The sequence below is a fragment of the Dasypus novemcinctus genome, chromosome 19, assembly GCF_030445035.2.
Source record: "Dasypus novemcinctus isolate mDasNov1 chromosome 19, mDasNov1.1.hap2, whole genome shotgun sequence".
In the NCBI taxonomy this organism is placed as follows: domain Eukaryota; kingdom Metazoa; phylum Chordata; class Mammalia; order Cingulata; family Dasypodidae; genus Dasypus; species Dasypus novemcinctus.
Genome location: NC_080691.1, coordinates 70,963,758 through 70,979,458, shown reverse-complemented (window position 1 = coordinate 70,979,458; position 15,701 = coordinate 70,963,758). Strand labels below are relative to the sequence as shown.

The following is a 15,701-nucleotide window of genomic DNA, read 5'->3' as shown; positions in this document are numbered from 1 at the left end:
TGAATGGACAGAGAGCAGGCAATGAGTGGGAGAGGAGAAATAAATAATAAATCTTTTTTTAAAATGTAAAAAAAAAAGAACAAGGAAACAACATAAGTGTCTATCCATGGGGGCCCATGATTGTGACATAGCCCCCTGAGGGAAAACTATGCAGCAGAACAAAAGAGTGAGGTACGCTGTGTGTAAGAACAAGGCCTGTTCCTCAAGATGCCGTCGCCAGGTGAAAAAAGCAAGTTGCAGACCAATATGGATGCATGTACAGTATCATATAATTTATGTAGAAACCCCCAGAAAACAGCACCACATATTTCTAATGGAGGACTTATACATATATTTAAATGAATGAGGAAAAAAAAAAACTCCAAGCATAAAGCCTTGGGCCCCTTCTGGGGAAGTGAGATGGGACTTAGATTTAGGAAGGTGAATAGAGGGGAATTGCATCTTATCTGCCACACATGCTTTTTTTTTTTTTTTAATAAGAAGAATACATCTGTGGTATTAAAACAATGAAAAGCGGGTTCCACAATTAAATGCCACACACTTGAAATTTGACATTTAGTGCTCAATGGTATAAAATCTCTTGTAACTTAAAAAGGAAGTGTTTCTGGCCTGGCCTGGGGGTAGGAGGGTGTTGGAGGTGCTGGCATGATGGGGGAAGGGGAGAGCAAAGTGGTCAGTGGTGGGGGACGATGGTGGCAGAGGGGACTGGGGCCATGGTGGCGGTTGGTTGTTACTCACCGAGGAGCTTCCCTGTGTGGATGTCAACCATGAATCCTGGAATCTGGTTCCCACACAGGGCGTGATAATCCACTGGGCAAAGGAGAACAGGGCAGGGCTGGGGGCTGCAGGCTGGACCCCACCGAGGTCCCCTCTCCTCCATGCCTCTGCAATCACCCGTCCCTCCATCGGTGCTGCCCAGCCCTGGCCCAGCCTCTTGCTCCTGGGTCTCCCTGCCCCCTCCCTCTCTCTGTCCACTTTGATCAACACTGGGAGGGACAAGGTTTGCAACTTGGGCAGTGTCATCTTCCAACTCACAAACCCAGCTCCCCAGTCCCTTCCCTGCCCAAGCGCCTTCCACCACTCCCCACAGCCCTCACAGTAAAGTGTAAACTCTGAAGCTTGGACCTCACGACCTCCACCCCAGTCCACTTGTCCTCCAAATGGAACTCCTACACATTGGCTATCCCATCAGCTGGCATGCTCCATCATGCCTCTAAACCTCTGCACGTGCTTTCCCTCAGCCTCGGGTTCCAGTCGCTCCTTCCCTTCCTTAGTGAACCCCACTTCAACCTCGAGGCCTCAGGCTGGCCCCATCAGTCAGGGCTCCTTTGCACACCCCTACCCGACCCTCCACCCTGACCTTGATCCGCAGGAAGGGCAGGGCTCCCTGGACCCCACAAATGGCCAATCATGTGCGGGGATTTGCTGGCACGTTTGCCACCATGACCCCGGGTCCTGGGCCTGGCCCTCTCTTGCCTTCCACCTGCCCGCACCGTGGTGAGATGGACTGATCTCAAGCCCTTTGTTGGCCTGGGCTTCTGTCTTGTCCTCTGTTCATCCTGCCCTTCAGATCATGAAGTGCACAGGCTCAGGGTCGATCCTGTCTGCTACCTGTGATCTGCCTTGGCAACCCATGACAAGAATTATTGGTTTGCCTCTTCCTTCCAGGCTGCACAGCCCGGGAGAAGCCACAGCATCTTCCGTATTTGTTTTCCCTGGAACCCAGTGCATGGCACCCAGAGAAGCTCAATAGTGACCTCTTCCTTGTAAGCCCCTAGTCACTGCTAGATCATCCCAGCTGCCAACAAGCCCTGCTCCATCCTGCCTCGAGCCCTTTTCTATTCTCCTCCCTCTTGCTGACTTTCTCATCCAGATTGCCATCCTCTCCAGAGCTTCCCCAAGCTGGCCCCTTCCTCAGAACAGGGCTCCCCACTTTCCTTAACCAACCGTGCTTTTCTCCCTCCCTCTAGGCACTTGCTAGTATCCCTCTCCTCCCACTGCTCTATGAATCTTCCAGGGTCTTCCCAACAAATGAAATATAAGGAACCAGCCCAGAAATTCTCAAAATCTGCAAAATGGAAGGAGAGATGCCTTGCCCACCCTGCAAATGATTGATTTCTCTCCACTGGCACCCAACTTCCATTCTGGACCTCTCAACAGAAAGAGGAGGATTCACCTGGGACCCTAAGTGGGCACTTCTGTAAACACTGGACTAAGGGCCAGGCTGGGAAGAAGGTGAAGAGGGGCACTCACAGCTGGCGGGGGTGGGGCAGGCCTCGCAGGGTCTGTTCCAGGCCTGGCCGATGTTATAGGAGCAGCAGCACACCTTCTGAGTCATGCTGAAGGCCAGCTCATTCCCACACGTGCCGTTATAGTGCCGGAAGCAGACGCTTTTCCTCATGTCTGCAGTTGGGGTCAGGGAGAGGAACAGGTTAGGGCCGGCCACGCCAGAGAGAGGGCTGGGCTGACAGGAACTCATTCACAAATCCATTTGGAAATTGTTGGCTTGATGTCTGAGTCCCATGATACTTGAAGACATCATTCAAATTTCAGTCTTTGTTGGGCAGTGCAAACCTGGGTAGCCATTAGCAGCAGCACGGAGTCTCTGAGCCCTGCAGCCTCACCTTTCTTGTTCACTGTTGCATCCAAGCACTCCTTCTCCTCCCAAAAGACACCTCTCCACACTCTTCCAAGGCTCAGTCACGCCCAGCCGGTCCTCCCACAACTGCCGGCCCCTGGGTCATCCCATTTCCTACCCATGCAGTTGTTGCCACCGTTGACTTGCAGGTACTCCGCGGGGCAGACACAGGTGTAGTCCCCCAGGGTGTTGTAGCAGGTGCCAGGGCCACAGAGGCCTGCGCGTGTCGAGCATTCATCAATGTCTGTAGGGGAAGGAGGGGCATCTGGGAACTGTCTGGATAAATATTCCCCACCACGGATCTGGTGGTGTCACTTCACCAGGACTTGAGTTCTGTTTCAAAATTAACTTAAAATGCTAAGACATGTTAGTGATAGCAAAAGATTCAACATGGCATTAATGAGAAAAGAGGAAATGATAGTCCATCCAGAGGAACAAGATATCAGAAACCATCAATGAGGAAGACCAGACTTTGGACACACCAGACAAAAGCTTTTAAAAAAATGACCATAAATATGCTCAAAGAACTAAAGGAAATCAGTAAAATGACTGATAAACACAAAGAAAATATCAAAAAAGAGAAATCTTGAAAGGGAATCAAACAGTGCTGAAGTCTGCAATAACTGAAATAAATCGTTCCCTAGAGAGGTTCAATAGTATTATGGAAATGGCAGAAGAAAGAAAATTGAAATGATTTAGCTAAGGAGCAGAAAAAAAAAAAAATGAAAAAGACCCTAAGAAACCTGGGGGATAGCATCAATGGAAGAAAACTTCTCAAATTTAATGGAAGGCAGAAATATACAAATCCAAGAATCCAAAAGACCCCAAAGAGGATAAATTTGAAGAGATGCACACCCAGACCTATTTTATTTAAACTGTCAAATGCAAAAGACAAAGTGAGAATCTTGAAAGGTGCAAGAGAGAAGCAACATGTCATGTACATGGGAGCCTCAATAAGATGAGGTGCCAATTTCTCATCAGAAACCATAAACGCAAGAAGGCAGCAGGATGAAACTTTTAAAGGACTGAAAGACAATAATTGCCAACCACGTGCTCACTTCGGCAGCACATATACTAAAATTGGAACGATACAGAGAATATTAGCATGGCCCCTGCGGAAGGATGACACGAAAATTCGTGAAGCAGTCCATATTTTGGTTCAACAATGGCAGGGGAGGAATACTGGTGTGGGATATTATTGACAGGGGACACATGGTTGGCAGGGTGTTCTCCAGGGCATATATCCAGGGTACATAAAAATATTTGGATATTTTCATAGTGGATACAATTAAAAACAACTGAGGGAGTGCTGAGTTCCAAGCCAGGGGAGCTCTATCACAGTCCCTAAAGGAACAGCAACAATCCCCCAAGTGCAACGGCAAAGACCAAAAAAGAAGGACGGTCCAACAATGAGCCCTTGATACTAATGACTATGCTTGTGAGCCTGTGCACCTGAAATAAAAACAAGGCCTAGAGCTGCAGGGTGCCTAAGAGTTACCTTCTGAGAGCCTCCGTGTTGCTCAAATGTGGCCAGTCTTGAAGCCAAACTCAGCATATAAACGCATTGCCTTCCCCCCAGCGTGGGACATGACTCCCGGGGATGAGCCTCCCTGGTGCCGAGGGATTACTACCAAGTACCAGCTGATGATGTAACTAGAAAATGACCTTGAATAAAAGGGTCAACTCGGACCAGCAGAATATCTCAATCTACATATAATACCAGGAGTTAAAAATGCTTTTTGACCTGAATCAAAGGGGGAAATGAAAGGACAAATGAGTTTATATGGCTATGAGTCTCCAAAAAGAGCTGGGAGGTTATCAAGAGGGGTTGCCCTTATGCACATCTCAGCAGAGTCCCAAAGACAGATAAAGTAGATACAACCTCAGGTATTGGTTCTTCTGAGGGTTAGAGACCCACAGGTTCTACGGTCATGGCAGATGGCGTTCAGTTCCATGTCAGTTGGCCCCACTTTGGAGTTTGTGTTTCTGTGTGATGGAGCTGGACTCAGATGTGATCTTTGTCCACAAGCCTCTCCTGTTACTTTTACCGAAACTGTAGTTGGTGCTGGGGTTTAATGTATACCCAAGAGACCTGAATCTCTCGACTGACCATGTGATAGCCAGGCCCCGAGCCTCAACAGACTTCAGCTCCTACACTCTGGTTTATTGGATTTACCCCACTCAGCTAACATGGAGGTGAAGAAGGTCAACCTCCACACCAGGGAGCCAAGAGTGCCTACAACTGAAAGCAGGAGAATTGCATCCAGCATCCATGTGGAATCTAAAGCCCCTCTTGATCTAGATGTGGAGTGGACACAATCATTCCAAGGTCCACAGGATGGAGGAATAGAGTATGGATTAGAGTGGACTTACTGATATTCTATTCATGAACTATTGTGATTAGCAATCGAAGAAAATGTGGCATTGGTGTGGAGAAAGTGGCCATGGTGGCTGCTGGGGGTAGGGAGTGGGAGGAAGAGATGAGATGTGGGGGCATTTTCAGGACTTGGAGTTGTCCTGGGTGGTGCTGCAGGGACAGTTACTGGACATTGTATGTCCACCCATGGCCCACTGGGTGGACTGTGGGAGAGTGTGGGCTATGATGTGGACCACTGACCATGAGGTGTAGCATTGTTCAGAGATGTATTCACCAAATGCAATGAATGTCTCATGATGATGGAGGAGATTGTTGTTATGGGGGGAGGAGTGGGGTGAGGGGGGTAGGGGGTATATGGGGACCCCATATTTTTTAATGTAATATTAAAAAAATAAAGACAAAAAAATGCAAAAAAAAAAATAATTGCCAACCAAGAATTTTACATCTGGTGGAACTATCTTTCAGAAATAAAGAGATCAAGACATTCTCAGAAAAACAAGAACTGAGGGAGTTCATCACCACTAGACCTGCCCTTTAAGTGATGCTGAAGGGAATTCTTCAGAGTGAAAGGAAAGGCCACTAAGCAGTAGACTGAAGCAGCATAAAGAAATAAAGAGCTCCAGTAAAGGTAGCCAGGTGGGTAATCATAAATATAAATGCCAGTACTAATGTACTGTATTTTGGGTATGTAACTCCACTTTTTCCTTTTTATAGGATCTAAAATGCACATGTGTAAATAGTAACAATAAATCTATGGTTTTGAATGCACAGTTCAATTTGTGTTCTTGTCAATTTGTGACAAGAACAACAAAAAGGTGGATGGATGGAAAGATATAGGAACATAGTTTGTGTGTGATATAAGAGTTAAGTTGGAATCAAATCAAATGAGATTGTTACAGATTTAGAATGTTAAATTTAATCCCCATAGTAACCACAAAGAAAATATTAGAAAAAATATGCACAGAAGGAAATAAGAAGTGATTCTAAAGAGTTCACTACAAAAGATCAACAAAAGGGGAAAATAGTAATGGGAGAACTGAGGGACAAAAAGGTATAAAACTTACAAAAGCCAAAGAGTAAAATGACAGAAGATGGTGCAGCATTATCAATAATTACTTTAAGTGTAAAGGGATCAAACTTTCCAGGCAAATGGCAGAGACTGGCAGAATGGATAAAAATCATGATCTGACTATTTATATTTACAAGAATCTCGCCTTAAATTCAAAGACATAAGTAAAGTTGAAAGTGAAAGGACAGAAAAAAATATGCCATGCAAATAGTATTCAAAAGAGAGCTGGGGGTAGTTATATTATCAGACAAGGCAGACATTAAGTTAAAAACTGTTACAAGGGATAAAGAGAAGTCCAGGACCATATGGCTTCACAGGTAAATTTCAGTAAACATTCGAAGAACACTAATCCTGTTCAAACTCTTTCAAAAAAATTCAAGAGTGGAGAACCTTCCTAATTCATTCTATGTAGCCAACATCATCTTAATACCAATGCCCAATAAGAATACCATAAGAAAAGAAAATTACAGACCAATATTCTTTATGAATATAGAGGCAAAAATCCTTAACAAAATAATAGCACATCAAACCGAACAGACATTAATTATACAACATGATAAGTAGTATTTATTAGGAATGTAAGAGTGGTTTAACTCAAGAAAATCAATTAACATAAGACACCATTCTGTTAGTTGGAGATTACTTACCGCTGCCAAAAGGAGAAAGACAATGTTTGTAAACAAATCTTACACACTATGACCAAGTGGGATTTATTCCTGGTAAGCAAGGGTGGTTTAACATAAGAAAATCAATTAATGAAATACACCACATTAACAAATTGAAGAAAAAACTCACATGACCATCTTGATTGATGAAGAAAAGGCATTTGACAATATTCAGCATCCTTTCTTGATTAAAACACTTCAAAAGATAGTAATAGAAGGAAAAGTCCTCAATATGATAAAGAGTATATATAAAAAACCCACAGCCAACATCACATTCAATTGGAAAATGTTGAAAGCTTTCCCTTTTAAGCTTGAGAACAAGACAAGGATGCCCAATGTTACCACTGTAATTCAATCTTGTGTTAGAAGTTCTAGCTAGAGCAATTAGACAGGAAAAATTTAAAGGCATCCAAATAGGAAAAGAGGAAATAAAATTCTCACTATTCACAGATGACATGATCATATATTTAGAAAATTCTAAAATGTCTACAACAGGGAAGCAGACTTGGACCAATGGATAGGGCATCCACCTACCACATGGGAGGTCCATGGTTCAAACCCTGGGCTCCTTGAACCGTGTGGCGCCGGCCCATGCGCAGCGCTGATGCGTGCAAGGAATGCCGTGCCATGCAGGGGTGTCCCTTGTGTAGGGAGGCCCCACGCACAAGGAGTGCGCCCCATAAAGAGAGACGCCCAGTGCGAAAGAAAGTGCAGCCTGCCCAAGAAAGAAGCTGCACACACTGAGAGCTGACACAAGATGATGCAACAAAAAGAAATGCAGATTCCTGGTGCCACTGATAAGGATAGAAGCATCACAGAAGAACACACAGCGAATGGACACAGAAGACAGACAACTGCGGGGGGGTGGGGGGGAAGAGGAGAGAAAGAAATAAAAAAATCTTTAAAAAAATGTCTACAACAAAGCTACTTCAGCAATAAACAAGTTCAGCAAAGTGGAGGATACAGGATCAACATACAAACATCATTTCTATACACTACTATTGAAGAGTCTGAGAAGGAAATTAGGAAAAAATTCCATTCATGATAGCAATAAAAAGACTCAAATACCTAGGAATTGATTTAACCAAAGACGTACAGGACTTATATTCAGAAAATACAAAATACTGCTAAAAGCAATCAATGAAGACCAAAACAAATGGAAAGACATTCCATGTTGATGGAAGACTAAATATTAGGAAGATGTCAGTTCTACCCAACTGATTTATAGATTTGATGCAATACCAATCTAAATTCCAAAAGCCTACTTCAGAGAATAGTTAAGTCAGCTATCAAATTTATTTGGAAGGGAAAGTGCCCTTGAATAGTCAAAGGCATCCTAAAAAAAGAAGAGCAGTGTGGGAGGACTTTCACTCTCTGAACTTGAAGTATGCTACAAAGCTACAGTGGTCAAAACAGCATATTATTGGCATAAAGACAGACACATTAATCTCTGGAATAGAATTGAGAGTCCAGAAATAGACCCACACTTCTATAACCAACTGTTTTTTTTTTTCCCCTCCTACCCCACTTGCTGTTTTTTTGTTTGTTTTTGCTGTCTGTATCCATTCACTGTGTGCTCTTCTGTATCTATTTCTTTTTGTCTTCTCTTCTCATTTTTTTTACTTTTTTTCTCCTCTAGGATTCACCAGGATTCGATCCTGGGGATCTCTGATGTGGAGAGAGGTTCCCTGTTACTTGTGCCACCTCAGTTTCTGGTTTTCTGTTGCATCTTGCCTTGACTCTCCCCTTCATCTCTTCTTTTGTTGCGTCATCATCTTGCTGCGTGACTCACTTGTGTGGGCACTGGCTTGCCACACAGGCACTCAGCTCGCCGTACGGGCATGTTTTTTTTTTTACCAGGAGCCCCAGTGATCAAACCCAGGTCCTCCCATATGGTAGACGGAAGCCCAATCAGTGGAACCACATCCACTTCCCCAATCAGCTGGTTTAATACATCCCTACCAAGTCCATGTTACCAGGACAAAATGATCTATTCAACAAATGGCGCCGGGAGAACTGGATAGCTATATCCAAAATATTGAAAGAAGACTCCCTATCTCACTCCCTATACAAGAATCAACTAAAAGTAGATCAAAGACCTAACTATAAAAAACCAAGACCATAAAACCACCAGAAGAAAATTTAGGGAAACATCTTCAAGATCTTGTGGTATATGATGGTTTCTTGGATCTTACACTCAAAGCATAAGCAACAAAAGAAAAATAGATAAATGGAGCCTCCTCAAAAGTAGGTGCAGCAGTGCTCAGAGATGTATTCACCAAATGCAATGAATGTCTCATGATGATGGAGGAGGTTGCTTTTATGGGGGAAGAGTGGGGTGAGGGGGGTGGGGGGTATATGGGGACCTCATTTTTTTTAATGAAACATTAAAAAAATAAAGACAAAAAAGGTAAACAAAAACAAACAAAAAATAAATATTTATGATTATTTTTTAAAAAATTAAACACCCTTGGACCTCAAAGGACTTTGTCAAAAGGGCAAAAAGGCAGCGTACTCAATGGGAGAAAATATTTGGAAATCACGTATTCAATAAGGGTTTAATAGTTATGATATATAACGAGATGCTACAACTCAACAATAAAAAGACAAATGTCCTGATTTTAAAAATGGACAAAAGACTTGAATAGACATTTGTCCAAAGAAGAAATACAAATAGCAAAAAAATAAAAAACCATGGGAAAATGTTCAACATCACCAGCTATTAGGGAAATGCAAATCAAAACTGCAATGAGATATTACCTCACACCACATAGAATGGCCTTTATTTAAAAAAACAGAAAACAGTAAGTGCTGGAGAGGATGTGGAGAAATAGGAACACTCCTTCACTGTTGGTGGGATTGTAAAATGGAGCAGCCTCTGTGGGAGACAGTTTGGCGGTTCCTCGGGAAGCTAAATATAGAACTGCCATATGATCCAGCAATTACTCTACTAGTAACATAACCAGAAGAATTGAAAACTGACACAAAAAGACATCTGCACACCGATGTTCATGGCAGTGTTATTCACAATTGCCAAAAGATGAAAACAATCCAAGTGTCCATCAATCAATGAATGGATAAACAAATGTGGTATATACATATGATGGAATACTATGCTGCAGTAAGAAGAAATGAAATTGAGACACATATAACATGGATGAATCTTGAAGACACTATACTCAGTGAAATAAGCCAGATACAAAAGGACAAATATTGCATGGTCTCACTAATAAGAACTAAATACAAAGAATAAACACGTGGGGTTAAAACCTAGAGAACAGCTTATTTGGAGATAAGAGGAGGGCTGTGAAGGAGTACTGATGCTTAATGTATGTAAAAATTTTAATGAACTTTACTGTAAAGGTGTAGAAATGGATAGAGTTGATGGTAACACATTATAGTGAGTAGCAGCTGATTTATAAAAGGGATTATAACTGAAAAGGGTAGTCTAGGGATGTAAATGTCATCTGAAATAAAGCTAGAGAATAATCTAGGGACTGGATAATACAATGAACCCAGAGGTAAATGAGAATTGTGGTTATAGTACAAATGCAAGAATGTCCTGTGAACTAGAACAGATGTACATCACAATTGCAGGGTGGTGGGCATGTGGAGAAGCATGGGAAAAATACAATTAATGTAACCTATGGACTATAGCTAACAACAATACTGTAATATTCTTGCATCAATACCAAAGAAGTATTGTGTTATTAACAGGGGCATATGGACAAAATATGCCAAATGTACACCAAGGACCATTGTTACTGGTAACAGTCTGATGATATTATCTCATAATCAGCAACAAATGTCCTATAACACTGTGGTGTGTTGGTGAAGGGTTGTTGTATGGGAATTCCACACAAGTGCATGATTGTTATATAAGTTCACAAGTTCTGTAATAAAAATACATTTTAAAAACCCCAGTGAGATATCATTTCACACCTATTAGAATGGCCTCTATTAAAAAGACAGAAAACTACTAGCGTTGGAGAGTTTGTGGAGAAACAGGAACACTTACTCACTGATGTGGGAATGTAGAATGGTACAGCCACTGTGGAGGACCGTTTGGCAATTCCTAAAGAAGCTGAATATAGACTTGCCACGTGACCCTGCAATACCACTACTAGGTATATACCTAGAAGAACTGAGAGCAGTGACATGAACAGACACCTGATGTTCATGACAGCATTATTCACGATTGCCAAATGTTGGAAACAACCCAGGTGTCCATCAACCAATGAATGGATAAACAAACTGTGGTATATATACATGATGGAATGTTACGCAGCTGTAAAAAGAAATGAAATCGTAAAGCATATAACAACATGGATGAACCTGGAAGACATTATGTTGAATGAAGCAAGCCAGTCACAAAAGGAAAAATACTGTATGATTGCACTACTATGAACTACATATATTGTGTAATCTCATGGAGTTAATTACTTGATGGGCCACTGGAAAATAGAATGAGGTTAGAGGAAGGAATGCTGAGGGTTAACCTGTGCAGAATTGGTAAAAAGGTTGTCTGCTAATCTCTGGAAATTAATAGAAAAGACAAAAGCACAACATAGTGTCTATAACTAGCAGTGCCATTATATGGTTATAACAGTAGTTGAAAGGGAAAGTCTAGGGTCATTCATATTAATAGAAGGAAAGCTTAAAAATGCAACATGGGATTGTACAGCACAGTAAAACCTCATGTGAAATATGAATATGGGTAATATTGCATATATAAGACTGTTTTTCTTTGAACAAATGTACATTAATGTTACAAGATGTTAATATCAGGGAAGCGGACTTGACCCAATGGTGAGGGCATCCATCTACCACATGGGAGGTCCGCGGTTCAAACCCCAGGCCTCCTTGACCCGTGTGGAGCTGGCCATGCGCAGTGCTGATGCTCACAAGGAATGCCAAGCCACACAGGGGTGTCCCCTGCGTAGGGGAGCCCCATGTGCAAGGAGTGCACCCCATAAGGAGAGCCGCCCAGCACGAAAGAAAGCGCAGTCTGCCCAAGAATGGCGCCGCATACACGGAGAGCTGACACAACAAGATGACACAACAAAAAGAGACACAGATTCCCGTGCTGCTGACAACAACAGAAGTGGACAAAGAAGAACATGCAGCAAATAGACACAGAGAACAGACAACTGGGGCAGGGGGAAAGGGAAGAGAAAAAAAAAAGATGCTAATATCAGGCCAAAAAATCCCATTATGCTAAGTGAAAGAAACCAGACATAAAGTACTTTACATTGTTTGACACCATTTACATAAAATGCAAATATAGATCAATTTATAAAAAACGAAAGAGTGACTGTTGGCAGATTTTTTATAAGCTTCGTTAATTTTCCTTAAGGTGTTATAACACTTATACAATTTTAAATGTTTAATAAAGACTAATGTATTTTAATTCTAAAAAAGAAAAACTAAAGAAGACAAATGAATGGAAGGACACTCCATGATCATGGATTCAAAGACTAAATATTGTTAAGATGTTAATCCTGAGAAAAAAAAGATGTCAACTCTATCCAAAGCAATTTACAGATTCGATGCAATCCTAGTCAAAATTCTGACAGCCTTCTTTGCAAATATGGAAAAGCCAATTATTAAATTCATATGGCAGCATAAAGAGCCCTGAATAACCAAAACCATCTTGAAAAAGATGAACAAAGTTGGAAGCCTCAAATGTCCTAATTTTGAAACTTATTACAGGGAAGCAGAGGAGGTTCAAGCAATTGGGCTCCTGTCTACCATATGGGAGGTCCAGGGTTTGATTCCTGGGACCTCCTGATGAAGACAAGCTGGCCCACGTGGCAAGCTGGCCTGCGCAGCAAGCTGGGCTGAGCAGAGAGCTTGGTGCAACAAGATGATGCAACAATAAGAGACACAGAGGAGAGGCAATAAGAGGCACAGCAGGCCAGGGAGCTGAGGTGGCACAAGAGACTGAGCACCTCTTTCCCACTCCGGAAGGTCCCAGGATCAGTCCCGGTGCTGCCTAAAGAGAAGACAAGCAGACACAGAAGAGTGCACAGCGAAGGGACACAGAGCAAACAAAGAGGAGAAGGGGGAATAAATAAATCTTAAAATATTGCGAAACTACAGTAATCAGGGCAGTGGATATGGCTCAAGCAGTTGAGAACCTGCTTCCCACATGGGAAGTCCCAGGTTTGGTTTCTGGTGCCTCCTCAAAAAACAAAAACAAACAACAAGCAAACAATCAAATGAAAAAAACAACTGAGGGGAGCTGATATGGCTCAGTGGTTGAGTGCGGGCTTCCCACGTATGAGGTCCCGGGTTCAATCCCCTTACTTAAAAAAAAAGCTACAATAATCAAAACAGCATGTTACTGGCACAAGAGACAGACATATTGACCAATGGAATAACTGTTCTGTAGACCAGGACTGGCTACAGAATTTGCAGGATCCAGTGTAAATCAGGGAGCCCCATGTTCAAAATGTATTAATTTTAAGATCACACCGGCAGAGCATTAAATCTCTGTGTGACTGCACAGGTTGTGTTCCCCTGAATCTGGCTGCTGGGAAGGGCTGTAGCCTGGAAGCATGTGTACTGGCCCTGGTATGGCTCCATGTACAAGACCAACTTTCAAGGTGAAGTCTCCCCAAGTCAGGAAATGCAACACTCTAGCATGCTTGTTGACAAGACTTTTCTCTTTTCCCTCTGATAGTCTAATAGTTGTAAGGGTGGCAGTGAGAGATGAGATGAGATAATTTTCAAGCATTATGGCTCTGATTCTGATTTGGATCGCTCTCATTAACCTCTGAGGTTTCCCACCTCCATATACAAAGGAAATTGGTGTTTAGAGCACAGATTTCTCCCTTCCTTCACCATTTCCTTGCGTTTTTAAACAGGGCTCCTCAGAGTAAAATTACGTTGTCCTTGACGTCGGTGTCTGGCTGCATGTGGGTGCTCAGTGAATACTGGCTGAAAGGAAGAACAAGAGTGGATGGTGTTAATGCATAATTGGTGCAGGGTTTTGGTTTGGATTCCTGGGAAAGTTCCGGTAATGGATGATTGGGAGGGTAATATAATATTGTGAATATTATTGCGATTAATTCCATTGAATTTTATGCTTGGGAGTGGTTGAAATGGGAAAGTTTATGTTGTATACATCTTTCCACAATTTAAAAGAGACTAAAGAGAAAATGACAATTAAATGCAAAACATGAAACAAACGTACTAATGAAAAATGTTGTTAAAGGGGGAAAGTGTGGAAGGGGGTGGGGGTGGTATATGGGAATCCACTATATTTTTGATGTAACGTTTATGCAATCTAAAGCTTCTTTAAAAATAAAGAAAAAATGCACTACATGATCCTGGACTGGATCTAATAATGGAGAAAATGCCCAAAAGGACATTACTGGGAAAAATGAAAATATTGGCATACAGACTATAAGCTTTATATCAGTGTTAAATTTCTTGAACTTGATAAGGTGGTCACATAAGTGAATATCCTTCTCCTTAAGAAATATAGCTAGAATCATTAAGTGTTCAAGGAACATGATGCTACAACCTACTTTCAAACGTGTAGGATAATAGATAAGACAGACAGAAAAATGGAAAGAGAGAAAGCCAGAAAGAAAGAGGAAGGAAAAAGGGAGGAAGGAAAGGCAAATATGACAAAAGTTAAAAGTTGGTGGAGGGAAGCAGATGTGGCTCAAGCAGTTGGGTGCCCACCTACCACATGGGAGGTCCCAGGTTCAGTTCCCAGTGCTTCCTAAAGAAGACGAGGAAGACAGCAAGCTGATGCAATTGGCTGGCACAGTGAGCTGATGCAACACAATACAAAGAAGAGACACAACGAGGAAATACCCTGAGAGACACAAGCAGGGAGCAGAGATGGCTCCCTCCCACATGGAAGATCCCAGGATCGGTTCCCAGTGCCTCCTAAAAAGAAGATGAGCACACAACGAACAGACACAGAGAGCAGACAGTATGCACAAACAACGAGGGGTGAGGGGAGAAATATATAAAGTAATCTTAAAAAAAAAAGTTGGTGGATCTGGGTGGGTATGTTGGAGTTCTCTGTGGGGCTTTTGTATTATTTATCTCTTTGTTGTACAGGTTTGAAATTATTTCAAAGCAGGAGGAGTGCATCCAGTATCCATGTGGAATCTAACCCCCACTTGACACAGATGTGCAATGGACACAACCAATCCAATGTCCACAGAGAAAATGTGGCATTGGTGTGGGAAGGGTGGCCATGGTGGCTGCTGGGTGCGGGGAATGGGAGGAAGAGATGAGATGGGGAGGCGTTTTCGGGACGTTGAGTTGTCCTGGGTGGTGCTTCACGGACAATTATGGGACATTGTGGATCCCCCCAGGGCCCACTGGATGGAGTGTGGGAGAGTGTGGGCTATGATGTGGACCGTTGACTACGGGGTGCAGTGATGCTCAGAGATGTGCTTGCCAGGTACAGTGGATGTGTCGTGATGGTGGGAGAGAGTGTTGCTGTGGGGGGAGTGGGGGGTGGGGGCAGTGGGGTTGAATGGGACCTCATATTTTTTTAATGTAATATTTTTAAAAAAATAAAATAAAATAAAAAGAAATTATTTCCAATAAAAAAGTTTTTTTTTTTAAAGAATAGATGACAGATGTGTTGAATGAATGAATGGATTTGATATATTGCGTTGAAAGCGCTCTGACTCAAGAATGAGAACAGCTGGGCTCAAAGCCAGGTTCCATCACTTACTGGCTGGGTGTCTCCAGACAAGTCACTTAACCTTCCTGAGTCTTAGTTTCTGCATTCGAAAAACTGGGGATCATAAGAGGCACACCTCTCTCATGGGGCTGTGGTGGGGATTAAATGAAGGACCAGTGGACTGTCTGCCTCAGGGCTGACCCACAGAGGGCGCTCTGGAGACACTAGTTAGCAGCTGCCCATTACTCAGAGGTTCAAACGAGAACACCGGGGAGGCGGGGGAAGAGAAGCCC

The 15,701-nt window shown here is 42.7% G+C and overlaps 1 protein-coding gene and 1 non-coding gene across 2 annotated transcripts in view; one reads left to right on the top strand and one right to left on the bottom strand.

Annotated features, from left to right (window-relative positions):
- Nucleotides 1–15,701, bottom strand: part of FBN3 (fibrillin 3) — a 74,104-nt gene that overhangs the window by 25,739 nt on the left and 32,664 nt on the right. Inside the window, exons 41-43 of the mRNA XM_071209682.1 lie at nt 2,757–2,882; nt 2,254–2,403; nt 739–810 (exon numbers count right to left, since the gene is read on the bottom strand). Coding sequence (XP_071065783.1) covers nt 739–810; nt 2,254–2,403; nt 2,757–2,882 — 348 coding nt within the window. The remainder of the gene's footprint in view (nt 1–738; nt 811–2,253; nt 2,404–2,756; nt 2,883–15,701) is intronic.
- On the top strand, nt 3,689–3,795 carry LOC111762564 (U6 spliceosomal RNA). The gene has a single exon (XR_002795658.2). It is a non-coding gene; the product is annotated as a U6 spliceosomal RNA (small nuclear RNA).